At 38.6% G+C, this 27,713-nt stretch overlaps 1 protein-coding gene and 1 pseudogene across 1 annotated transcript; both read right to left on the bottom strand.

Annotated features, from left to right (window-relative positions):
• Positions 1–265: 265 nt before the first annotated feature.
• Positions 266–6,997, bottom strand: LOC103064046 (kelch repeat and BTB domain-containing protein 12-like). Its single transcript, XM_007428776.2, has 4 exons — positions 6,913–6,997; positions 6,195–6,273; positions 3,645–3,872; positions 266–1,706 (listed from the first exon to the last, which is right to left on the bottom strand). The coding sequence occupies exons 1-4, from the start codon at positions 6,995–6,997 to the stop codon at positions 266–268; spliced, it is 1,833 nt and encodes a 610-aa protein (XP_007428838.2).
• Positions 6,998–7,051: 54 nt separating this feature from the next.
• Positions 7,052–27,713, bottom strand: part of LOC148216695 (uncharacterized) — a 40,340-nt pseudogene continuing 19,678 nt past the window's right edge.

The following is a 27,713-nucleotide window of genomic DNA, read 5'->3' as shown; positions in this document are numbered from 1 at the left end:
TGTACCATACTGCACTCAGAACAACTATATGATAAGTAAAATAAGTTGAAGGTAGGAATGGAGTTTATTCAGCAGAAGTCTACTTCTCTGGGCCAGACAGCTCCTTCTCAAGTGTAACAGCATAACCAAATCCTACTTCTAAAGAAATCCTCCCTCTTAATATTAAGGATAGCAGCTTGATATGATGGAGTCCTCCATTCAGGGCAGAAGGTGACCCTAAGATACTGAAGAACAGCTCCAGATTTGGAAAGTGTCAAGAAGGTTCCTAATTGTCAGCCACCCAAAGTGCTGTCAGGGCTGCTGAGGCTTCACGTAAAAGGGGCTGCAGAGTCTTCTTTGGTACTCTCAGAGTCACCCCATTAACCACAGTTAGAAATGTCACCCTTGTGTTGGGAGCACTTTTCCGACTCCTTGTCCAGTTTGGCTCTCCAGGTTTCCACTGGTAAATTGTATTGCCTACCAGCACATGGATTCTTCTCTGCCACTGCACAGCACAAGGTGGCAAGACCAGTATAGGAAGTTCTGGGATGGCCACATCCTGACTCACCGTGCCATCCTTGCTCAAGAAAAAACACTTATGGGTGCCAGAAATCAGAGCTCTAATTACAGTGCCAGGTGTCTCACGCCGGCTGCTCTCTTCAACAAGTCCGCCAATGACAAAGATCCCATTGTCCATTGCCACTGCAGTTGATTTGTAACACTGAAAAGCTAATGGCACCTGATTCCATACATTTAAGCTTGTATTGTAAATCAGGATGCCCCTGTGAGCAAGACCACTTGCCCTTGTATGAGAAAACCCTCCAATTAGGTAGAGCTTATTGTTCAGTGAAGCAGAAGCAAAATGACTCACTGCAAATGGTAGATTGGCAATGGGAGACCAGGTCTTCTTTACTAAGTCAAAGCTTTCTGCAGAATCAAGCACACTTCGGCCACTCCGGCCTCCCAAAGCGTATAGTTTCTGCTTGCATGCTAGAAAGCCATGTTCTCGTCGGGGTATGGACATGGAAGGTAGCTGCATCCACTGGCCAGTAAGAGCATCAAACTCATGCAGGTTGCATAAAACAGAACCATTAAGCCTTTGTCCTCCAGACACGTAGAGCTTGTGCCCCACAGACAAGAAGCCAGAGGAATCAAGATACATCAAGGGTGGTATCTCCTCCCAACTTTCTGTCTGTAGATTGAACCCCAGGAAATGAGTTTTCAAACGCTCCACTACTCCTCCTTGCATGTTGCTTACAAAGAGACCCAAGCTCACAATCCAGTCATCATACATGCCATGCCTAAGACCCCCACTCTTCAACAATCTCCCTACTCCATCCAGTTGCTCCCATTGCAAATGAGCATGCCCATATTCTGCAATAATGTCCTTCTGGACTCTTGTGATCTCCTCAGAAGTTAAAAGTGGAAGTCGGACTTGTTGCATCAGCTTCTTGAGGAGTGAGAAGTGCTCAGCAGGTTGAGACCTCACCCAGTTCTGCACAGCCTGGTAGACTGTCATCTCAGAAGACACAAGAAGTTTGTCGGATGAGACAATGCTGATCACTGTACTGAGATCCAGACCTGGAAAGGCCTCATGTTCAGAAAGAGGCTCAAAATTCAAGGTGATGTGGCGTGTGGCTACACGGAGCAAAGTATGGTGATTGTGAGCATAGGCCAGAGCATAAATCTCTAGGCAACTGTCCATAGAAATGCTGTCAGCTAGGAACCTAGTGAGTGCAAAAAAAGGTAGAATAGGGTAAGGTAGGATAAGATAGGGTAGGGTAGGGTAAGGTAGGGTAGGGTAGGGTAGGGAAAGAAGAGAAAAGGAGAGGAGAGGAGAGGAGAGGAGAGCAGAGGAGAGGAGGGGAGGGGAGGGGAGGGGAGGGGAGGGGAGGAGAGGAGAGGAGAGGAGAGGAGAAGAGAGGAGAAGAGAAGAGAAGAGAAGAGAAGAGAAGAGAAGAGAAGAGAAGAGAAGAGAAGAGAAGAGAAGAGAAGGAGGGAGGGAGGGAGGGAGGGAGGGAGGGAGGAAGGAAGGAAGGAAGGAAGGAAGGAAGGAAGGAAGGAAGGAAGGAAGGAAGGAAGGAAGGAAGGAAGGAAGGAAGGAAGGAAGGAAGGAAGGAAAGAAGATATAGTTTAAAGATTCATTAATGAAGTGGCTTGCCCACCATGCCCACAGACATTGCCCAATTTGTCCCTGCACTAGAGATCAGATATGACTACTGAAGTGAGTTTGCCAAGGGGCACAATGTTATCTTCTCTGCAGCAATTATAAAAAGACAAAATATTCACAAAGGAGTGGCCAGCAAGATAATTTGTGCCTTTCTCCAGGCTTCCTTAAATATAAAGTTAAGTATGAGCCCCTTGTGACTCTGCTTTTTTATTTGTATTTATTGACACATTCTTACATTGCTGATACCATAGTTTCAGAGATTTTTACAACATAAATCTAAATCAGAGTAAAAAAAAATTAAAATATTTAACATCAAACATGGAAGATTACTCATTGGAGAGAGAACCCATTAATTGAGAGCACATTTTACCTCACAGAAGGCTCAATGAACAAGTGAGGGTTAGGAATTGAGTATCCTTGGAGATGGAGTGAAGGAAAGGAATGCTTGGAGAGAACACAGAAAGAGGGCTGCTGTGTAGCAGGTCAGCACTTGGTAAGGCAAAATGCGGGAGATGAGCCAAAGCAAGCTTTAGCAAGGGCAAGGTTGGCGACTGGGACGAGTGGAACAAAATGGAGATTGTTAACCATGTATGTCAGGGATGTCTGCATGGTATGGTCAAAAAGCAAGATGGTGGCCACAATGATGCGACTGAAGCTCCTTTGCAGAGCTTTAATCACACCATCATAGTCACCATCTTGGTTTTTTGACCATACCCCACGGACACTCTTAATGTATGTGGATAAACAACAAATTCCAAAGCTATGGGGAAATGAAATATATAATAGCAATTGCAAGATGAGGACCACAGAATGGTTGAATACTGCTCATTTTAGGCAGCATATTTTTGAGGCAGAAATAGATATGGCAGCAACACTATCTATGCATCCATATTCTATTTTTCTTGATTTCAATTATCTCTGGAAACTTTCTATTTCCATTAGACAATCAGCTGCTAATAACCTGCTATGAGATCATTGGAATTTTTCAATGGTTGTCTTTACACGAATGTCACTTTGCTTAATTGATAATGTGGTGGCATTTGTGATATCTTCTGCAAAGCCCATAGTAACAAATTACATAGCACTATGTGGATTAAGAATTTTTTCATTCTTTTTTGCTAATAGATCTCAAGCATGTATTGTCTCAGCCATAAATGAAAAAGATTCTTAAACTCTTTGAGAACCTAGGAAGGACCAAGATGCAATACTAAAGATAAGAATGAAAATCCAACCTCACTTTACTTATGCAAGCAAAATAAATATAGCTACTTTGTCAGACATTGTTACATGTTCAGACAGACATGTTGAATATTCCATCACACATTACTTGCTCAAATGTCTTGAATAAAATATTAAATAAATTGTGTCCTATAGGAATATCATTTATCCTATAGAGAGGAGGAGGTCTCGCCTTTAGATCTTTCAAGGATTCATCTACCTACCCAGACAGCCCCAATTTCAGCTCCAAATCATTATTCTGTTTAGTCTAGGTTACCTGCCAATAATGTCCTGCAGTGGGAGGATGACAAGCCTGTTAGCTGCTGTGAAAAGATCTTGAGCAACCTCTGGTGTAAGTAGCAATTGCCCTGTGTAGAGGTAATCTAAGATTCTCCGAAGGATGGAAGAGGTCATGTCTTCAAATACAACTTGCCTTTCCCAGCATTCTCTAAAGGGCCTGGTGAACATGGCACGGAAGTATGGGCTGAATGAAGCCAACAACGCCCTACAAAGAGAGACAGCAAAATACTAAGAAGGTGAGCTTGTGTGAAACATGAGATATACATTTTTGAGTTTATATGATTCTTTTAAATAGAGATAGGGAAAATGTTACTGAGGCCACATGTCCATGCAAATCTATCCAATTCACATTTCCCAAAAATGTGATTTGGTATTTCCACTTATTTGAATGTCATGGTGCAATTCTTCAAATAAAAACTGCAATAAAATGCATAAATAGAGACAATGCAAACAGAAAAGCTTTATATTAGTGAAATCAGTGTGCAAAAATGCACTATACCTAGGGGCAATTCCTTACCAAAAACTGTCCATCAGGCAGAAATACTCTGAAGAATATGTAATTAGGAGAAATACTGTATTCACTAAATATGTTTCCATGAGGATTAAAAAAAAAACCAAATACAATGGTTGTGAAACAGAAGCAGAATATTTAAGCAGAAAATTGGAAAGTGAAAATTGCCTGAGTTCAGAATCAGCTCTGACCTGTCCTATATCACATTACCAGAAAAGTCCAGAAGCCGAGACAATTCATTGTTGACCGAATAGCAACTAATCTGGTCTTTTTGTTTGATGGCTGTGCAGAGCTTAGGGACTCATTTCAGTCCACCTCCCAGCTTCTTTCCCTCTCCCCTACCCCTGCACAGAGATGGTCTTGTTCTTGGCATTTCACAACTGGCAAAAGTGAAAGGGATAATGGGTTGGTCTCAAACTTCTTTTGAAGAATTGAGGAGTGGAAAAGGTGACTCTTCAGTATGCTTGAAAGGATAATTTGTCAATGATGGCTCCCAGCCCCTCCCCACCTCCATCAAGGCTTATAGTTTGCTGCAGGCTTCATTACAGTTCTCCAGTTCTTAAATCCATGCTAAAGCCAGCCCTAGATGATTCGTTATGTTCACTAATGATAGCTAACATTAGCATAGGTATGTGTTTTTTAATCTTTCTAAATATGAGAATGTGGTATGAAAAAATGAGATTTTAGATCAATTTTGCAAAACTAAAAAATTTCAAAATGTATTATAACTTTTATTATCCTGCAGCCATTACAGATGTTGGCTCTGCTGATTTGGGATGATGGGAACTGTAGTGTTGTGGATCTGGAAACTGGGCAGTTGTGGAAGGCTGATTAAATTATACGTCTATATTTCTAAATCTAAATATATTGCTACATACTCATATATATAGCAATATATCTAGATTTAGAAATATAGATGTATAATTTTTCAGACAGTGAAACTGGTCTCTAATAAACAGGGAGTTAGACTCTGATCCGTGTTCAGGACTCACCGTGTGGCACTGTCAGTTGCAGTTCTATGTCTGTTAAAGCTCTCCATACTTTACAAGATTATAAGGATAGCAAATACAAACATTTTAACATCAAAATTTCAAAATATTGGAGTCCATTGGAGTTGGGTGGCTAATAAATTCAAACACATACATGCATACATACATACTTACAAACAACAACTAGAAAATAAGAAGGACAATGCTGGATCAAACTAATCAGGCCATCTTATACAGTATCATCTTCTCCATAATGGCTAGCCAGTGTGGTTGCTCCAAGTCCATCATAAGGGAATGAAAACAATAGCTGTTCCCAGACACCTTCCACCAGAAGCTGGTATCTAGTACCTCTGAATGTAGAGATTCTGCTTCTCTATTACAGTCATCAACTGTTTATATATTGATTGGTTGATCTTCCATGAACATATCTAATCCGCCTTTAAAGCTGTCTAACATAATGAGTGATAATGAAATTTGTGCATTAATTATGTGATATATGAAGACGGACTTTGTTTTCCTTGAATCTTTTGCCAATCACTTTTATTGGATGACTCTGGGCCCTCATAATATGAAGGGGTGGTGGTGGATATCTCTATCCAGTTTCTTCACACCAGGCATAATTTTATTAACTTTAATTATACATTCCAATTTATATAAATCTCAAGTATTAGGACCAGGAGCAGGATTTATGCTATGCTAATTTTACAAAAAAAGTTTGTGTTAGACAAAAATAAATATCTCAAGCTTTTGCAGGAACATGATCTGCACAAGAATTTGAGTGACTTAAGTGGTTTATAATGGAAATGATATGGTGAGATCCATTGTGACAAAAAATGCCATAGGTTCTAAACTTGCTCCCTAGAACTGCAACATCTTGCTGTTAATATTATATTCTCTGCCCTAGTTTATCTATCTATCTCACCTCCCTGAATAAAACACCTGGTTGCAGATTACACGTAACATGACTTTGCTTTTCAGGACAATATTCACTCAAAGGCTATGAGGCCATTAAATGCAGAAAACACACCTGTGACATGGGAAATGCTTTCCTTCAGCTACCAGGATGGCATCACAAAGCTGTTGGGTCTCATAGAGCTGCATCAAACCTGTCAGGATGGGGAAACAAAACAAATCTGGTATGTTAGATCCTGCCTAGAAACAAGAAAGAAGACGGACATGCCAACTGGTCATGTAAGAACAACACCAAGAGTTTAAAGATGTCCTGGACCTTTTGTTTCCAGTATTGTTCCTATTTCAGTAGTATATCAGAAATAGTTTCATCAAGTAAACATACTCTGCTACACCATGTCTTCTGCTATAATTTCTTGGATTCTATTTATTGTTCCAGCTTTCCTTTTGCTAGGATAAAAGCCACAAAAATAAAATCAGCATGAAAATATCAGGCTGAAGTGATCCATCAATATGAAGGAAAGAAATCCAGAAACCATACCTGAATACATAGTACTACAGCCTAAGCCACTTCAAATTGCCTTACTATAAATCACAAAATATTTCATATCAGTATGAGACAACATGAGCCTTTCCCACCTTGGTGCCTCCACATATGTGGGATTGCAAATCCCAAAAGTCCCAGACAGTACAAAAAAATGAGACTGTGGCAAGAGTGTGGCTTCTGAGTGAAAGCAGAAATGATCTCCATAGGAGAAAAAGCCATTGGTTTCCTGCTGGAGGAAATATAGTAGTCAATATAGACAACTAATTTCCATGTTCTGTGATAAACTTACCCTGAGTTACATAATATCCCAAAGAAGTAGGCTTCACACTTAAATCATCGTCTTCACTATTGTCGAAGTCTTTTTTGGCATCCATAATCCACCTACAGGTTCAAGAATCTCTTAAAAAAGGATTCTTCTCTAAGACTCATCAACCAATCATTTCTAGGGAAGAAGAGACCAGCCTACAATTGGCAATAAGATGTTAATAGCAGCCTCATGGGAGTTAGAATATAGAGCTCCAGGACCCAGCAGCATCAAGGCAAATATATCCTCACAGATACTCTGCTGTCCTCCTGAGACCCATTGTTATATAATACATTGGAAACCTGGAGGATTTTTACTCCAGATCTCATCATGTAATTCTGAAGTGTATTACAAATTGTAATCCATATTGAGAAGTCTAACCTAATTTTTCTGTCTTCTTCAGAGCAGCATTGATCTTATTGTTTCTTCTTCTCCCAGGCACCTAGGAATAATATTCCCTACACTCACTGACGGCGCTCTCTCTCTCTCTCTCTCTCTCTTTCTGGTTAATTCTTGAACAGTCAATATATTTGCCCTTGTTGATTAAAATTCTAGAAAAAGCATAGCTCACACAGCTCAGACTTCACATGCAGAAACTCCTGGATTTCATTCCTGACTTCTCCATTTTTAAAGGATTAGGCAGCAGGAGATTTGCCACCTCTGATTGGGATGGGTGAGTGGTGGGGTGGGGGTGGCTGTTACTATTCTGAATAGATAGTAGTGGGTTAGATGAACATCTAGCTAAACCTTCAGTTTTTTACATTCTATGAATGGTTACCTTGGAACATTCAAAGAAACATTCACAAACCCAGTCTCTGCCCTTGGCTTTTATTTCCATCTGATGTTCAAAAGAGTGTCCTACGCATCTACCAGAACCAGGTATCAAAATAGTGTCCAAATCTGATTTTGGGGGCTGTTCTTTGATAAGTATATCAGTTATTTTTACAGGGCCTGGAACAAATCTTAAGGCAAAAGCAGTCCCCAGCATCAGTGGAGGAAAAACAGAGAACAATAGGCCTAGTGGTATACAACTTATCATCTATGTTGATTTCCCATAGGAAACTGGTTGTGTTGATTTTCAGTTGTTGCTTATTGGTGAAGTCAAAGTACATAGGCATTACTGCAGGAGTCAGAAATGCACAGTATAAGAATAAGTGTTATTCCCTAAGACTCTAGCCCCCCATTATGATTGTATATCTTGAAATAACAGGCAGCAGCCAATGAGCTGTTAATGCTATTTCTAATTTGCATAGTGGAGGAGGGACTAATAAGGCATATTTTAAGCACCATTAATTCAGACCTGAGCATCAAGGGTAGGTGCAAAATTATCTCTTCTTTCATACACAGAACCTTTGGGAAGGTTTAAATTTATAAATGGAGATCTCATTTTTAAAACCCAGGGATACCAGGCAGATGCTTATTCTAGGAAAAGAAACATCCTATATTTTATACCACAGTAGGGTTGAAGAATAAGATAAGTAACACCTCCATGATCAACTAGTCTGTTTCCACATGATTATGGGAGTCTTCAGGATAAATTGCCAAGCATCTACAAAGCGATGCTGTAGACAATGAGGCAAAAGGATGGGCAATTTTTATAAGGAAGATGGGCTACAAGTACGTTTCTAAATTGAGATAATTTTTTAGGGATGTTTTGAAAGTCAAAAACCAATCTTCTGAAATGTGGATTAACTAACAACTCTACTAGCAGTATTAGAGCCAATCTTTATTAGTGTGCAGCTGTAATGAATAAAGAGAAACCATTCTAGAATGCTAGAAATAAGTCTGTATTCTCCCTGTAGAGAGCATAGGATACTTTATGACTTAAATGGTCATCTATGGGCTACTAATACTCACATAGGCATTTTTCTTTATTCTTTATTCCTAAATAACATGTGATAGCCCTTCCTGAATCAAATCTTCCATTATGTTGGCCCAAGATAGTTTAGTGTTGAAGTGAAGTCCAAATGATGACTTTCCCCCATATATATACCAGGACCAACATCTCTTGGATCTCACTGCTTGCCTTTATCCAACCCTCTTCATCGTATTAAATGGCAGGATCAGTCCTAAAGGTCTTTCTTCAGCATTAAGTTTCTGAATATTTATAACTGTCTCCTAGGTCCTGCTTAACAGATAAGTGGGAAAAATCTTTGTACAGAGTTCCCATTTCTCCTTTTTTACTGGATAAAATAGTTCTCATGACATTTCATAAGGACTGTTGGTGCTCTCTAAAATTCTTTTAGTGATGCATTAAGCTTCTATGAAGGATATATTTATTTCTTTTTGACATTATTCACCACTCAGAGTCACTTATTGAGATGGGTGGCTTTACAAATTGATTAAATACATACATATACATACATACATGACAAATATAGGTGATCATGCATCAACTGATCCAATTTGATAAGTTATCTTTTTATTATATAACAGTTGAAGTATGAAGAAATGTGGGCAACTATGTCTTTATGATTTTGACTATTTGCTCTTGTTTAATTGCAAGTGTTTAGCTCAAAATTGTCCTTATTTGATGTGTCTGGCTGGAGTGAGTTTGTCAGCAACAGAATGTACGGGACTGGGACAATTCTGCCCATGTCGAAGTATGTCCAGCTGGACCAGATCTGCCTGTAAAATGCAAATTAATAAAAGGCGCAACCTTCTGACCTTGCATAAAAATTTGAATTGTCTCAGGATGAGCTTCTCAGCGAGAAAAAAAAGGTTTTAATTATTCAAAATGCTTCAGGTAATACTTTTAATGAGGCTTATATTGTTAGCTGAGACTTATTTTGCTTTGATTTTAATCTGTACCTACTTTCAGACAATTATCTCCTTGTATATGAAACAAAACTGATCATTTCTAAATAAAGCCTGGAAGTGATTTGTAACATCACAGTGTTCAGTGCCAGACCAGATAAGCTGCATTCCAATGTAACGTATTATCAGAAACAAAGGCATATAGTGAAGGGGAAAAAAACAATCTCTGTCTCAGATTCTTATAGCATGGTTTTGTCTTCCTTTCCCTTATCAAATCATTTAGGGGCCAAGAACTTAATCAGAGCTAAAGAAAGGTGAAGGAATTCAATCTCTCTCTCTCCATCCATCCATCCACCAATCTAGCTTTGTTGTTGTTCAGCGTGCACCCACACATATGCACACTTGTACGTACCTAGTCGACCTTTCCTGGGCTTGGAAACTAAACAAGGTAGGCCCTCCTAAGGGCTTGGACGGGATTCCTCAGGGACTGTCAGGGCCAGAAGCTAAACTAGGAAATCAAAGACAATCCCAGAAAGAAATGGCAGCCCAGTTCCATAAGGCTGTCAAGAAAACTACATGGATGTGTCCATGAAATCATCCGCATTTATGTTTGACTCAAAGAAGACATTATCTTTATCTTTTCTATCCTCTACCACCAGGCTTCTTTCCTAACAATATATATTGCAAACAGGGATCTGGCGTAACACACAATCTGTAGATTCTTTGCCAGAATGCAGGAAAAAAGCCAGTACATTTCTCAGCTTGACAATTCTTGGGAAGAACAACCCTGGTTTCCAGCTTTTGTAATTAAGAGCATAAACCTCAGAAGAAGCAGTGGAATGTGGGTGTGAAACACGGTCTCTTGTAGATGAGAAGAAACCTTCTGATTCGGCAGCCTTGATGTAAATCTAAGAATCTGACCTGTCCAACACAGAGAACAATTCCTTTTATTTGCTGAGCCCAAGTAAGTAAGTAAGGCCAGTCATAATTGGGCTTGGCTCTTACACTATGTTTCTAACTCTACAATAAAAGCTATGCCCATGTAATAGCATCTATTCTATCTAAGATAGATAGATAGATAGATAGATAGATAGATAGATAGATAGATAGATAGAGATAGATAGATAGATAGATAGATAGATAGATAGATAGATAGATCTATCTTTGTGTAAATAATCCATAACTCTTCAACTTTAACATGACTGCCAGAGCAAAATGTGATCTTCCCAATCATATCCCCTCTAAGTTATGAACAATTAAGCATTTTAAATGATTATAGAAAACTTAGCTATCGCATTGGTACTAGAAGTGGAACCCTTCTATAAACATATACAGATCTTGAATTTTGTGCAGTTTACCCTGGCTCATCTCCATTTCTCTTTCAACACCTGATGTCTTGTTTCCCAATTGCTGTCTCTGCTAGGTTGCCCACATCTCTATAGATACAGAGTTCACTTATGCATTCTCTCAAACCAAGTTTCCTACTCTTTTGAGGCACCAAACCATGTCTGACACACTTGCTAGTCTATACAAAGAGAAGAAAAAGCCCTAGTGAGTCAAGAGAATAGTATAATAAACATCTGGACTCAAAGAAACCAAATTTCTAACTTTCCAAATAGCAATAGACCAGGAATTTTGTATTTGTGAAAAATTGGGATTATCCAAAGTTGTTATAATAATAGTAATATTTTAAACATTTCCCTTATTTTTATAATTCTGAGATTTGTGAAATAACACACAGAGCTTGGTAGTACTCCCTATTCATTATCAATTTGATTTCCATATTTCTTTATGAATGTCATAACTGTTTATTTATCCACTATAATGTAGTATCCTTGGGCATTTATGAAGCATTTAACACTGATTGTTAATATTTATCTTGCAAGCAAACCTTCAATGGCTGAGATACACTGAATGGGCTCATTGGCTCATATATTACTAGTTTTGCTGGCTATGAATTCCAGGAGCTGTAGTCCCAAAAACCTCTGAAGTCTGAAGTTTTAGGGAAAAAACCTGATCTACTCTCCTTAGGACAATCATAAGTCACTTTCTTTCTTATAGGTAACTAAGACAGAACTGGATCTTACTTATACAATTTCTGTAAACTTCTCCTGAGTCATGGAAATGTTCCCACTGGCATTCAGGGACTAAAATTGAATGGATATGCTATAACCCTTCATGTTAAGATGGCTGATAATGCTTCTGGATTGCTAAATTGCATGCAAAGGCTATTTTATTTACAGAGGTTCCATATCAGCATCTGATGTCTTCAGCATCATGCAACATTGAACAGAGAGTCTGCACAGGGAAAACATCCATGTGCTACATGAATTTCAAACATGACAGTATCAGCATAGAGTACCCTTTCAGAGATAAGGATTTTTGCAGTGAACATGAAGGTGATGGCATATAATTATTGTACTATTGCTGTCATGTTATAACAAGGGGTATCTCAGTTTTAAGCACATTAGCCTGGAATGGCTCCCATACACTCTACTTATTTTGCCAAATGCTTCAGCCAAAAGCATTTAGTTTTCACCTGGAATAAGCCAAGTGGTAGATTTAGACATTCAGTTTTTAATTGCTTTGCTGATCTTCCTGCTGGTAGTTGGCCTCTCATTAAAAAAAATGCCACCCAGCAGTGTGTGGGCTTGATGTCAAAGATGGTATGTACATCCCCATCTGGTTCTATAATTACCACCTTCACATCAGCAACAGCAGAAGAATGTTAATGGATAATATGTAAACACAAAATCTTTTATGTTTACCTAGCAAATATCTAGAGAGGAAGCTTTAGATAATCTCTTTGTGCTGGAAAACCATTGGTGGAATTATTGGGAGTTACACCAGGAAGACACTGGCAGAGGCCTACTTGGGGCAGAACTGGAATACACAGGGAAAATAGACATCTGGAACAATAGTGTACACATGGGGTAGGGAGGAACAAGATAAGAATAATGAAATATATACATATAGATATATTTCTGATGGAATTTCAGGGTAACATCAGAACAACTTATTACTGTCCCATATTTTGTTTGCTTTTTTATTTGCAAATCTTATAGATGAACTAAGTGATGTTTGTATAGGATATGCCAGATTTCTTTTTCCATTTATCCATTTTATAAGTTTGGATACGCTAGTTTCATCCATTTTATTTTAAGTTTTGAAGAATCTCGTGAGAAGGGACGAAAAAGAAATCAAGTTCTATGACATTGTTTGAATGGACTAAAGAGTAAGGTTGTTAGAAGTAAAAGGAAGGAATATAAAGTTGGTTTATTTAATCAAAATTAAAATATATATGTTATTTCTGGTAACCTTTAATGGACTTTTGCTGACACTAGGACAGAAATGACAAAGCTTTATGGATTTGTTTATAGATAAGAGATGGCGTATGGGAAGAAGAGATCATTTGTTATATTTTAAGAAGAGGTGATAAGTTACTAAAATTATTTATACTTTTTGTGATGAAGGTGGGAAGTCACTTGTTTATATATTTCTTTTCTTTTTCTTTACTATATTCTTACTTTTCTCTTTCTCTTTCTCCTTTCTTTTCTGCACCTTCTACTCTTTCTTTTTATTCTTTTTTTAGTTTGTATTAGTGTTTACTGTTGTAATTATAATCTTTAATACAATTACTATAAAAAGAGAAAAAACAAACAAATTAATCAGTACTTTGATGCAAATTAGTTACCTATTTAATTTTTATACCACTCAAATTAGATGACTCATGACAGTTTATATTGTTTCAAAAACAGAAAAAATAATAACCACCAACTTAATCCAAAAGAAAACATCAAAATAACAAAAATACTAATTATAAGACACAACTGCTGGCACAACTAGGCAGTTTCAACTTCCAAACACCCTGTGGAATAACTGGCTTGGTGATGTTTTTAAAAATGCCAGAGTTGGTGCACCGGTAGAAGCCTATTTGACAAAGTCTGAATCACTATTCTTTTGTGCCTTTTTGACTCCTGGCAACTGCCTGGAACTAGCCACTGCAGTTTTCTTGGCAAGTTTTTTTTGGAAGTGGTTTGCCATTGCCTGCTTCCTAGGGCTGAGAGAGAGTGACTGGCCCAAAGTCACCCAGCTGGCTTTGTGCCTAAGGCAGGACTAGAACTCATGGTTTCTGGTTTCTAGCCAGGTGCCTTAACCACTACACCAAACTGGCTCTCATTCAGAACCACTATAGAAAAACATAATTCCTGGGCTCTCACTAACCTCATCTTTTGTGGAAGAGGCATTCTCAATATTCCCAACCATAATGAGTGAATGGATGGATGGTATATCGTGTCCCATATGTACTTTCTCAGTAATTTCAGTGAATACATGAGAGCTTCCTCTGTGTTTTTCTCCCATCAGAAGTAAAGGAGGTGGGCTTGAGTCCAGACCTTTATAGCTGGGAGAGGACCACGCAGTTTAGTTGCTGTTCTCTAGTCCTGGATCAGTTTAAAAAAAAAAAGTGTTTGCCTTTTTTCAACCACTGGCCTTCAGTTTGATAGAAAACAAATTATTTGTAAATCTTCCCTTGAGAAGCTTTTTTTGGTTGAAATTTTCACACTATGTGTGAGTATCTTGTCTCCATTTCTCTAGCAGTCTGCAGATTCCCAGCTTTCTTATGCTTTAACAAGGGAATATATCATAAAGGAACACTTTTTATGAGTTTTCTTTTCTTTTTATTTTTAGATCAGGAAGTATAAGTAGCCAGGGAGGCTGCAGAGGGAGATAAAAATGTTAATAGGAAGAATAAAAATAAAGTGAGAACACCAGCCCCTTCTACTACCTCCTAACAATAAGTACAATTTAACCAAAAGAAATGAGAAAGAAATACTAAAGTTCCCCAAGAACTGAGTAGAATAAGAAAAGCTTCTTTTACAGGGGAAGAAAACTTTAGGAAATTGAACAGGGTTGGTGAAAACTGATTTAACCCACTCCCTTTTTTTTTCCTTGTACATCAAATGTATTATCTGAATGTGCTTTTTTGGTGTTTTCATTTGTGTATATGATTTATTGCTATAGATTTTGAGTTTTAGCCTTTTCTTCCTTTTTTTGTCAGCTACTTGAGAGGTCCAAAACATATAGGAGAGATATTAAATAAGAATCAACAATAAAAGTAACAATTATACTGGATGTTCCTTTGTTGCATATTTCACATGTCCATAGAAAACAGTGCTCTTAGATCAAATAAAAATTGATTTTTTAAAAAACAAAAGAGAAGAAAAGAAAAGATTTTGATCTAGTAATCCTGAGGTCACCCTGCAGGGACAGAAACAGGAAATGTGGGAAACTGCATATGATCTAAAAATTTTTCTATGCATTTACAGACGATACAGCACTATAATATCTGCAGTACTTGAAATATCCCTGTCAGGACTGTCTATTTAGTTTGCCTTGGAAAAGGTCTGAATTTCAGAAAATGTCAAAATAATACACGTCTTTTCAAAATACCGAATGGCTTCAGTAATTCCAATTACATGTCCAAATCAGGTCAAGCTTGGGGTTATCCCTATGAAGAGATGCACAATTTGGCTAACTTTACAGATGAACCTTGGCAGACCAAAATCAGTCAGTCAGTCAGTCAGTCAGTCAGTCAGTCAGTCAGTCAGCCAGCCAGCCAGCCAGCCAGCCAGCCAGCCAGCTATTTCTCCTATTAGATTCTGCTCTTATTGCCTCAGAATTGATTAAAAGGAAAAAAAGAGAAAGGGAGAGCCTCACACTCAAGAACTTCATGAGCCTAATTATGATAAACAGCCTCCATCACTGTTAATATCCAGCCATTAATCCCCAGATGGAGCTATGGAAATGTCAGGACGGGAAATGTCAGTTCTATGAGAGGACCTGGCAAGTGGTGCTGAGGCTTCAGCTGCGAAGCAGACCAAGAGGGACCCGATCCAGCCCTGTGTGACGGTGCACCGTGCCTGGACTTGGGGGAAAGGGGTCCCGAGCGTTGTTTTTCCACTGGAGGTTCAGATTAGACCTTTAAAGGGTGAAGGGACTGTTCTTTGGAGAAAGGCAAAGAGCCAAGGCATAGCGCAATAAAGCATAAATGAACCTACAAATGAAAAAATACCCACCCCCCCAATACAGCTGCTGTTTTTCAAAAGCGGCACAGAAGGAAAAGTTTTAGTAGACGGTGGAGGCTTCCAAACGAGGCTTGTGTTGTCCACCCTCCTGGATCATTCAACAACTGTCAGAAAGATGCCAGATGAGACTCCCTTTCATTTGTAACCCTTTCTTTTCTCTTCCCACTACCACTTATTAAGGAGGCAAATGCAGAATATGATACAGCTACGCTGAGGGGGGGAGAAGCTCTCCACCTGCAAGCAGAAAAATAAACCCTTGCACCAAAAACACTGAGTTGAAAAGGGGAGGTGTGGCCTGATCTAAAAAGATGGCAGTCACCGCATTAAGAAGATCTTCCTCAGGAGTCTGTTTGCGGTAACGGAAAGCCAGCAGAGGAGGGTGATCTCTGTGGCGAATCAGTCTTGTTGTTCAGTAAAGTCCCTGGTCCCAATCGCCCGAGTCCCCACTCTGACTTCTGTGGAGTCTTTCTGAGCCCTTTATGGGAATCCATAAGGCTGGCTGGAACCTATTTGTGCCTAACTAGCAAAATACCACTTTTCTGCAAGACTAAAATTCCTAAGCCTAGATCAGTCAAGAGCTGACTCTGGAGAGTAATCAGGATATGCCAAATGTGAACTTTTCTTTGCACAGTTCTGAGGAGTGGAAACAGGACCTCTCCTCTCCCATTCCCCTGGTGGTTGCCTGGAAACTAGATGTCAAAAGTATGAGCAAGGACTTATATTCGGCTACACTGATTATGCCCAGAGAAAGCATCAATACAAGGTTGCCAGCCTTTGATGGCATCTGGCAGGATGCGTCTTGTCTGCAGTGTATCTTTCCCTCATGAAGGGAATCAGATCCTGATTATGGAAAGAGGTCTGAAAACACTGTCAGATACAAGAAAAAACGAGAATAGAAAAGGCTGCAGAAAATAAGAAATGCATGAGGGGAGAAAGTGCGTACCATGTTCTTCCTTTCAGGCAGCCTTTAATGATTTAGCATCCACCTCATTTGCATCAACAGGAGATTTTTTTCTAGGATTGTGGAACTGTGAATAATGAGAGAGACTGAAGCTGCCATAAATTTTACTTTCAGTACAAACCATGCATGTGGGATGTCCATCTTGAAATTTTAAGATGGGAGAATGGAACCTCTCTTAATTTTTCTGTCTTCTCCTTCCCTGTCTCCATGAAGATTAAACTGAAACATTCTGCCTCAAAAATGCTGGATGGTGAGGAATTATCATAGGTGAAAGAGGGGGAAAATAGATGATCAAAGAGGTCAAAGCACATTTAAATGGAATTTCCTGCCACACTATAGCCCCTTTTGAAATTCCTTCTTCTTTGCAACTATTAAAAGCATTGACTACCTTACCTCATACACATCTAGATCTTAAGAACTCACTAAAGAAACATTTCCAGCAGAAACAATGGTTAGTGTCCTCCTTGCCCTTTTCTACTACGAAATGGTGGAGCCAGGAATCAGATTATGAAATCTGCTGCATGAGCCTGCTTCCTAGACTCTTCATCACCACGCCAGTTCAGCTGAGAAGTCTAGCATAATGACAGACAAAATTTATGAAGCCTGTATGATAGATAGCCTGATTGATTTGGCTGTAAATGTTGTGGTGACTGATGGGGATAGAATATAGAGGGGTATTTTTTCTTGGCTTTGCAAGGCGAAGGGGTCCAGTTTTAGTTAGTACTGTTAATTCTGTGCACTTGTTTTGTTCTTGATACATACTAAAGTTGTACAAATATACCATTGCTCACAGGTATCAGAATTGTGTATATACACCTGACTACTCTGGAAAGGGACTTATTTCTACAGATCAGTGCAAGGTAAGAATCGCTCCCCTAGTCCTAGCCTGATCAGTGGAAGCAGTTGAGGTTCTCTTAGCAACTGTCTTCTGTTTTATTTAGCCATGGCCCAAAGGAAAGCAAAAAGTATATATAAACTCCTCTCATTCTATATTTGTCAAATTAAAATAGGTGCACTTCTCTCGTTACATAACAGTGTAGCTCCTCATAGCGGGAGAGAGAGCAAGTGGTATGAAGAAGCAAATTCCACAGTAGCTGGTGTTAATATTAACCAACATCTTTGGCCAAATGATGCTTCAGACTGTTTACTGTTCTACTGAATATTTATATTTTAATAAAACATTATTATTCTAAAACCACTGTTCTCAAGTAGTATAATTTTTGAAATGTGCAACAAATAGAAAATAAGTTGTATTCAGTATAAATGTAAAGCCCAGTTAAATGAATTCATTTTGTAGGGCAAGCTCCACTATGAGACATTCAAGGATATGTTAGTTCCCTATTGACTCATCATTTGCTAATAGTTAGGAAATAACTAAGTAAAGAGCTCAATTTGAACATGTAATTTTCACAGTCTACCACGAGCTAAATCTACATTCATCTCCTGATCGATTTGTGTGTTTGTGTGCCTGAAACAGAAAGGAACCATAGCCAGGATAAGATAGGGCATCTTATAAAACATCTAGTTTGGCTTAAATTCATAAACCCAGAAACAAGCGAGCTTACCAGTAAAAGTATAGAATGATTTCAGAGCAATCCTACCAGTTGTGGCTAGGATTTGTTAGATGACGTCCTCCTTCTGCAGGTGCACAGAAACTCACAGGAGCCAGCCTGATGGAGGTCTGATATGTACGCAGCAAACCTAGGCATTGTTGGTTTGGCTATTTGGGAAAAGCTATTTCTGTCCCACTAATTTGGGGGGGGAAATTATCTCACACTTGTACTCACAAACAATGGGACATAAAATTAGCACAGCCAAGATTTAAAAGCAATAGGAAAATTATATCAGGCAAGTTTTAGTGTGCAAACAGGTTAACCCATTTATTTTACACCAATATTAATAAACAAGAAAGCACAGAGAAAGCAATGATTTATTTTTAGAAAGGAGAAAATGGCTGATTACCGCATCACTCATTATATGGACTCACATACTGATTTTAAGTGTCATAATCTAAAGAGAAAATGTAAGAAAACCGAAGGAGAAAATAGTAAGAGAACCTAAGGAGGAAATAAGAAGAAAAGGAGTAGCGTTTAAAGATTGGAAGGAAGGGAGATATCAGCAATTGGACACTATATGGAGAATTATAAGCTCAGTTGCTGAAGGAAAAAAAGCAGAATGCAGAAGGAAAGGAACAGAGGGATTTACAAAGGAGGTGATGGAAGAATAGATTGGAGTGACCTGTTCCAGAGAAAGTGGGATGGAAAGGGACTTCACCCAGGTTCACAGCTGGTGGAAAAGAGCCCCTGTATACAGACCACTTTATGGAGCAGGAGGGCAAAAATCATATGCTGGGGAGAGGCTACAAATGGTACGCCTGTGTCCAGGCCCTGCCCACAGACTTCATACGGGAGTGCCAGGAAAATGAAGTGGATTTCAACAACTTTTGAAGTAGCCACGTGAGCCTTGTAAAGGATGTGGCGACTCTGACATTTTGAAAAGAGATACTTTGTGCTAAAGTGTTTTCTGAAGCACCTTTTTTAATGTTTTGCACAGCCCTAGTATTTACCAGCTGAGCAGTGGCTCCTAATTAGATACGCAGTGTATAATTGTACTATCACTTGAGGAAATTTCCCTGAATCAAATTAGCAGGCATATGCAGATGACTACTTAATTCATTTATGTTCTGAGATATACAAATTACAGCTAAAAACAGCCTTTTGTTTCTGGCAGCTTCCTCGGCCTTCTCCAGCTGGTCTCGCTATATCCAGAACAGAATGCAAACAAAATGGAAGCTCTGAGCCAAGATTTCTGGGTAATGTCAAGCAAAATACAAGCCACTGAAATAATACAGTTCTACTGGAAGAGACCACGAGGTATCTAAGATCCTGTTTGGCTTATACTGATGGAATGGAAGAAATAGACTTTTTGAGCTTCAATTTTCCTCTCCCAGCTTAGTTCCTTTGTTTTACAGATTCCGTGTCCCACAAATATCAGTGAGACAGTATTGAATTATGCCAGATCCGGGGCTAGATAGAGCTACCACTAGTTTGAGAGGGTGTCTGGAGACCAGGTAGCTTCCTGCATACCTCCTTCTCCAAAGGGATTTCTGTGATGGGATGTTGGATCTGAGATGAGAGTTCTCCAACAGGAGATCTCTAGAATTCTCAAAGATACTGTAATGCCATATCTTATGGTCCCTGGGAGATCTTTCTGCCTTATAGCAGAAGGGGAAGGAGATTTATAGGGGAACATTAAGGATCTTAATTGTGTATATTGTTTGTTTACCAAGTGACTACAACAAGGCTATGCCATACATACCTATTTTCGTAAGGCTCTGAAGACCTAGCTGTTCCTCCAGGCTTTGAGCCATGCAGTTAGGCAAGCTATATTGGTGATGTGATTTTGTTTTGGGGGTTATTGTTAATTGGGGCATCATAAGTTTGTACTTTTGTGATGGTTTTAAATCTTTGTATATAGTCCAGAGTCACTGCTGTGAGATGGGTAGCTCTATAAATCAAATAAATCAAATAAATAAAGTAATTATCACCTAGTTTATCAGCTGGTTTACAGAGGAGGAGAACATGTCTACTGATACTAAAAATACTAACTTTGTTTTAATGGTATAAGATTTCATGGCTCAGAGTCTATAAAGTTAAACACTTCAACTAAGAGTGGGGAGATCCAAATTCCAATCTATCTTCAGCCATGGAAATTCGCTAGGTGACTTGGGGCCAGTCAGTCTCTTAGCCCAGGCTACCTCATAGGCTTCTTGCTCTGGGGAGAAGATATCCAAGCAAGCTGCCTTGTGCTATTGGAAAAAAGGCAGGAGAGGTGCATTACCTACATAACAAACCAAGACTTATAGTGAAAGAAGCTAGAAACTGAAGTAACCAAAAAACCAAACAAACAGACCCTGATGCAAAACAACCAGTGGAAGATACATTTTGGAAGCCTTGTTATTTTGTCCTGACATTTTCTGTAGTATTCTCTTTACACCCCTATAACACTAGGCTATTTTTATAAAACTGCACGTTGAAGTATGATTAAGCTTTGTCAGATGTATTTTAAGGCCATTGCTATAACATGTGATGTTTACTCCAGATTAGTATCTTATCCTGTGGGTGAGTATGTAGGTGTACTGACAAAAATGGAAGGCTTGCTGTTACTCAACATAGTCAAAGCAATCACCCCATGTCCCAAACAATTCTACTGAGAGAATTATGTGGTGAACCCAAAGTATCAATATTCACATTTTGTACAACTAATCCACACAGTATAAATGGTGACTCAAGGTCAAAAAATGGAATCTATTGCATCAGTTTGTCTATTTGAAACATATGGAAAAAGGGAAAGGACAAACAGCTTTCAGTTCATCTTTCTTGGCCTTACAGAATGCTTCAAAATCGATCTGTATTTTGAGTTTCTTGAAGGTTGTTAAAACTTCCATATAAGTATTTTCAGTGAGTTGAGAGTAATTGGAAGCTCATTTAACTTAATCATTAAACTTTTAACTATGTATCTGTTGTACATGGCCATATAATCTGAATTAAGCACTATCTAGAGTTATCCAAATGTATTTACGTTACTTCTACTTGCAAGAATGAATCCTTCAAAACCACAAAATGGCCCACTTTTAACCGCAACACACTAGCACATAACTCAATGAGTAAAATAAAACAGATTAATTTCAAATATGATCACCAGAATCATATAAAATGTCCAGCAGCTCAATTAAATAATAAACTAAGGGCCAGGTAAGTTTGACAAAAATCCCTCTTCTACACAACTATGAAAGAGGTACAAGCTGTGCCGTACCTCCTCTGACACGGTTAGGAAGGAAAAGCAGAACCAGCGGGTGATGCCATTTCCTAGATTTTCTTCTTTTTAAGGATCTTGGTAATTTCCTTACCACTTTATAGTTTTTCATTGTCATGCACTATTTGGATGGTTTTCAGACAAATAGTATAGAAATTCTTTGTGTATCTGTGTGTGCCTTCGAGTCAGTGTTGACTCCTGGCAACTGCAGTTTCCTTGGCCAGATTTTGGAACTGGCCTGCCCCTTGTCTTCCTCCTAGGGATGAGGGAGAATAACTGGCCCAAGGTCACCCTGCTGGATGTATGCCTTCAACACAGCTCACTCCCACGTTAGCATAGATCAGTGTTGTGCAAACTTGGGCACTTTAAGATGAGTGGACTTCAACTACCAGAATTCCCCAGCCAGCATGGGTTATCTTAAAGTGCCCAAGTTTGGACAACACTGCCTTAGGCTATAGTCTACACACAAGAGAGAATACTGACATTTGTTTTCCCTTTTGGAATAAAAGGTTTAAAACCACTTTTCCCAACCTGGTCCCAGTGAAGGTTGGGAATTATGAGAGTTGGGGTGCAACACATCAACTTTGTTTGCATGAAACACATGATCAATGGTTTGCTTAACCAAAACTACACTTTTTTTTGCATTTGCATTTGTATTTGCACATTGTGTCAGACCTGCAGCTAACCATACAGAGAAGATATTAGAACATGCTAGGGTAAATATAGCTGGCTAGCTTGTAATTCAGATGCTAACACCATCTGGAAGGCTGTTTATAGAGCTTATTGCTTAAGAAAACTTCCACTGAGAGTAATGAAGATTTCAATGGAAGAGGAGAACACGGTGCCTTTCGGAGAGAACAAATGGGCACAGCATGTTGGGGGACAGGGTGTATCATTTTTTCTCCGGCAGCCATAGAAAAATTAAGTTCCAGTTCTTTGCAAAGGCCAGAAAGCATGGGGATGAAATCACCTGCCTATCACAAGAACTCTCTGGTCTGCTATGGTTCAGTAGCTGCTTGAACTCCTTGCTAGTTAAACTTCTACACTTTAATCTTTTGACTCAGTGAAGCATTTTGTCTCAAGCCTTGAAACACACAGTAAAAATTAGATGAGATGAAGCACAGAGGCAGAAGAGGCTCGCTGTGAACCAAAGCTTTGAAGAGCCTTGGATAAATCACTTGGATTTTCCACAGGGACTAAATGCAACTGGTGCTCAACTAGCCATTTTATATTACCTTTCAAGGGGGCAGGGGATCCATCTCCGACTAGAGTGGGAACTTTTTTAAAGAATTAAAGAGAATATATGGTGCTCCTGAAGAAAGACTTATAGAATACATAAAGAAGGAAATGTTCAGAGGAACAGCTCAGCCTGCAGAGTTTCAGCCACTAGGACTGGTCAGGTATTTAGAAACCAATTATATTGCTAGTGAGCGGTAATCCTGTGTTCTTGGAATATGGCTTCTTATCCAACAAGAATCCTTGGCTGTGCTCCTGAACTCAGCAAACTTCTTTGTCTGCGTACCAAATCTGGATATATTCTTCCCCAAGAATGTCATTAAGACAAACATTTCACTTTCTGACACATGACTGCTGGACCTGCTTTCAGAGAAGTACAGTTGCCCCACAGAAAGTGGCTGCTGCCTGTGGTTCATTGGGTGATCTCCACTGCCCTCTTGTGGCCACGTTGCTGCCCCATCTTTAAAACTATCAAAAATGTGATGGATGCTACAATTTCTTAAAAGTGACAATTGATAAGTAAAGCATTTTGCTTTGATTTCCTACTTGCTTTAGATTTTAAAACATATTCGTTAACAAAAATGATCATGCTTGGGAAATATCTTGTTCATAATAGAGACGCATAATTTACCCATGATCTCCAGGGAAGTGGAATGCACTGGGCAATATTGCTCTCAGTCTCCTCTCTCTCAACAGGGCTGCGCTAATGTGTGGGAGCCAGCCTCCCTACTTTCTTCTGCATTACAAATGATGCAGTCAATGAGGCCCTTCTTCAGTCAGCTCTGGTTGGTTCCACCCGTACCGACTGGGATCCAAACGTTTGTGTAGCAGCCCCAAAGGCCCTCCATGGTCAGTCAGTGCCCATGAATGTGGCTACTGTTTTATTCTTCCCATGCCTGCTGAGACCTCAAGAAAACTGAAAGGAAACAAGGAATTGGTTAGTGGACAGGAAGGCCTGGAAGTACATACCATTTTTTTACTTCTTAAAAATAACAATCATTATTGTTATAAAATAACAAAAGGGAGGGGATACTACTTGCCCTAATTTCTCAAAATTAGTCCCTAAAAATATCCTTTCAGGTCTGGATAGTCATTCTATATCTACAGTGAAGACAAATGCAAAGCCTTCGGCTTCTTTGCAACCTCCTTATTTTTTCCTTTAATATTTGTTTACTCCCCAATTATCCAATAAACTATCACTTCAGATACTGTACTTAAGATTTTTCATTAGTTGGTCTCAACTAATTTTATGTTCTGCAATAAAAAAAGGGGGGGGGCTATTTGCATCCCTTATCGCCTCTCTGCATTTCTTTCATGGTAATTAGTGTTTGTGTTCCCTTTTTTCATGACTGAGCAACACTTCCACTTTCTGAAGGAAGCCTCCCCCCACCTCCCAGAAATAGTTTTCTTGAGGTAGTGACCCATTGTCCTTGCCAGCTATCTCTTGAATATGGTGGTACGTACCCTAACTTGCAGTGCTTTACCACTCCCACTCCTCTGTCTGCACTCAGGACTTCCCAGCTCCTGGCGTTCTGAAATTAACGGAGCTCCATTCACACACTGTTTCGTCTGCAGCTGGCCCTGCCTTCCATTCCATCAGATCTAACAGCCTGCAGGCACCACTGCTACTACGCCTATGCTGAAATCCTAACATGCTCAGAAATACCAATAGAAGAGAGTATCTCTGAATATCATGAGAATATCATGCTCAGAAATTGTACACAATTTTAAATTTGGATGACTAGAGACTACATATGAAATACGGTCATATTCTGGGTCCTGGACAACCCCCTAAATCGTAGAGAAAGCAAAAATATGAACACAAATATATTTGTTTATATAAAAGTGACCGCCGATTTTCTCTAACGGCATTTATGCTCAGGTAAGTGTGTTCAAGACTACAAGTTTAGACTGCAATTCTGCACTCCGTGCTACATATTCAAAATTTCATTATCTCATTGGGCAACTTTTCTGTAAGTGCTAATTCATTTCATTCTTTTTATTTTATTGTCTGACCTTGGTTTTCTTTTCAGTCTGAAACATATACCTAGTGCGATCTGAAACTGTTCATGCTATTGTTGAAATTGGTTCTTTCTTATGGAAGTTCATGCTGCAGTAACAGTGGAAATACCTTCCAACGATTCACATATACTTTCCATTTATACATAGCTACCTGAACATAAAACTAATTTAAGTCAATTTGACTTACTTTTGACTTAATAAAGTAAGGCTCATTGACTGAAATGAGATTTAATCCCATGCAAATGTATGTAGAATTGAAGCCTCATTATTTTCTTAAGTGCCATAGTGCTTTGTTCCTTTTGGGGAGTTTGGCAGAAGATGAAGATATTTGTTATTATTGCACTTCTTTAATTATCTACAAAGAAATTGGCAAATCAGTTTAATTTGTTATAAACATAGATCTTTTGTGCACAATTTCTTGGAGCTCCTGCTGCATCTATACTATTTAGTCATCTCAAAATCTGTAGCATGAAAGCATCCCTTTTATGTACATTTTCTGTAGGATTAATCCAGGAAAGTTAAACTGAGAATATATTCTTAGCCTTGCAGTAGTGAACAGAAAGCAGAGCCATTCCATTGTTAGCTCTATTGCAGTAGAAAACTAGAGAGAAAAGAAGCCACTTCCAACATTTTTAGGCCTTTCAGTTCCATGAAATGTCCATCACTTTGGTTATATATAATTGTATTGTGGCTATGCAGAAACCAGACTGATTTCACCAAAAGGGTCATCAAAGAACAGAAGAAATGCTATTGAGATAAATTCTTACAAAGAAAAGTGAGATTTGAGAGCTGGAAAGAGCTCCAGCACCTGTCCACTGCAGGCATCAGAGAACTTAAACAAGTTTTATTTGACAGAAGAAATTGCTGATATTCCAGATCAACTACATCACAGCATTCTTTTAACTGTGTGGTTCTGACACAATAAATTCTGAAGTACTTGTAAACTTTGATAACCAAGGACTCTGTGTGAAGACCATTCTTCATCCGCAGTTTGCACTTCATTTGGACAAGGTGGCTATGCTACCTGTTTCATTTAAATAATTTTGGGGGATTGCTTCTTTCATGTTTAAGAAAATATTCTTTTTAGTATACTAATACCAGCTAAATTAGCATCTGTGTTGTCAGTTCAAAATCCAATCACTTTGGTTTTTTTGTAACTTTACTTACTAAAGGCCTTACAGATATTTCCACACCTTATGGAAGAAATTTCACCTGTTTTTGTTGTTGTTATTCAGTCAGTCACTTCCAACTCTTCATGACACAATGGACATCATTTTGCCAAGACAGACTGTCAAAAACTGCTTCTGGTTTGTGTCAACAGTGATAGTCACCAGCCACCTTTCTTTTTTGATTCCCTTTGATTTTTCAAAGCATCAGGGTCTTCTGCAGTGACTCGTGCTGTTATGTTATATGTCCAAAATACTATAACTTTAGCTTTTTAGTCATATTTTCAGTGAGCAGTCACTTTTGCTTCATCTAGTATTGAATTATTTGTTCTTTCAGTCCACTGTATTCTCAACACCACAATTAAAAATGTAAGTTTTTCTTTGGCTTTTCTGATAATCCAGTTTTCATAGCCTTCTAACAACTCAGAAAATCATAGTGTTGCAGTATGTGCCTTATTTGTCACTGCAATGTCCCTGCACTTTAATATGTTGTTGAAATTTCTCATAGTTTTTCTCCCAAGGAACTACAGTCCCCATTCTCATGTCTGAACCTTGGAAGATGAAGCTTGTTACTACTTTTTCTTCAACTGTTTCACTTGGGCTGGTATCACCTGTTGAAATATTATATATGTACTGTATATACATATTGAACAATAGGACTGGCTTTTGCACACTCTTCTTTCACTTTCAATAAGTTTTTCTCACTTTTAGCCATCAAAGTAGTGTCATATCTGAAATTGCTGATGCTTCTGCTAGAAATTTTAATTCAGTTTATATTTCTTCTAGTCCAGAATTTCTATAGATATATTCTGCATATAAAGTAAATTTAAAAAGCTGATGATATATGGTACACTCCTTTCCAATTCTGAACTATTTAGTTGTTCCATATTCCATTATAACTGTTGCCTTCTGATCATTATACAAATTCTTGAACTGGCAGACCAGGCACATTTATGTTTTTAAGGGCTAGCCACAATTTATTGTACTCTGTAGTCAAAAGCTTTTGAATAATCAATTAAGTAAAAATAGACATTTTTTTTTTAAACTGCCTTGCCTTTTCAGCAATGCGATGTTATCTCTGTTGTCTCTAATCTGAATCCATTTTGTACATCTAGCAGTTCTTGTTCCATGTCCTGCTGAAGCCTAGGCTGCAAAATCTTGAGTGTTACTGTATCTGATAAGGGTATGAAATAAGTACAGTTGCTTGGTAGTATTAGCATTATTTACCACTGCTGTATTTTTCATACCCACTTATAACTGCAGTTCACATTTTCATTGCATCATCTTGCAAGAGTTTTAGCAGTTCTGTAAATATTTCATCAACTCCTATAGCTCTGCTGTTAGCAATATTGGGGGGGGGGGGGAGGCAGGCATTTAACTTTACTTTCCAGAATGTGTGGCTCTCACAAACCTTCATGCATGTGATAGATTTGAGGACTTTTGTTTGACAGTTCTTCAATAAATTTGCACTATCTCTTCATTATATTTTCTTTCTCCAGCAGATTTTTGTTTTGTCTTTTGTCATGACTTTCTTTGTGTAAAAGATTCAGTAAACTCCAAAAAATTTACTTTCACTCCAGTCTTAATATTTAAAGTAACAGGTTACTACAGTATCGCCATCTTTCTATTGGAAAAATCAATTGACATAGGTTTGTAATCGGACTTTTCCACATCACTGTTCAGATTATCCATGGCAAAATATGCAAACCCATATGTAACCAGAGCTTTAATCTTTGACAAGCA

Source organism: Python bivittatus, unplaced genomic scaffold (genome assembly GCF_059951505.1).
Source record: "Python bivittatus isolate LINGU-HERP-01145 unplaced genomic scaffold, Pbiv_v1 ctg000080_np1212, whole genome shotgun sequence".
Classification (NCBI taxonomy): Eukaryota; Metazoa; Chordata; class Lepidosauria; order Squamata; family Pythonidae; genus Python; species Python bivittatus.
This window is presented reverse-complemented; position numbering and strand designations above follow the sequence as displayed.

Coding starts and splice junctions, on each gene's coding strand:
- LOC103064046 (XM_007428776.2), bottom strand. CDS start 6,997: ATGGATGCCAAAAAAGACTTCGACAATAGTGAAGACGATGATTTAAGT. Junction 6,274..6,912: donor GGGATATTATGTAACTCAGG/GTAAGTTTATCA, acceptor CCATCCTGACAG/GTTTGATGCAGCTCTATGAG. Junction 1,707..3,644: donor CTGCAGGACATTATTGGCAG/GTAACCTAGACT, acceptor TGCACTCACTAG/GTTCCTAGCTGACAGCATTT.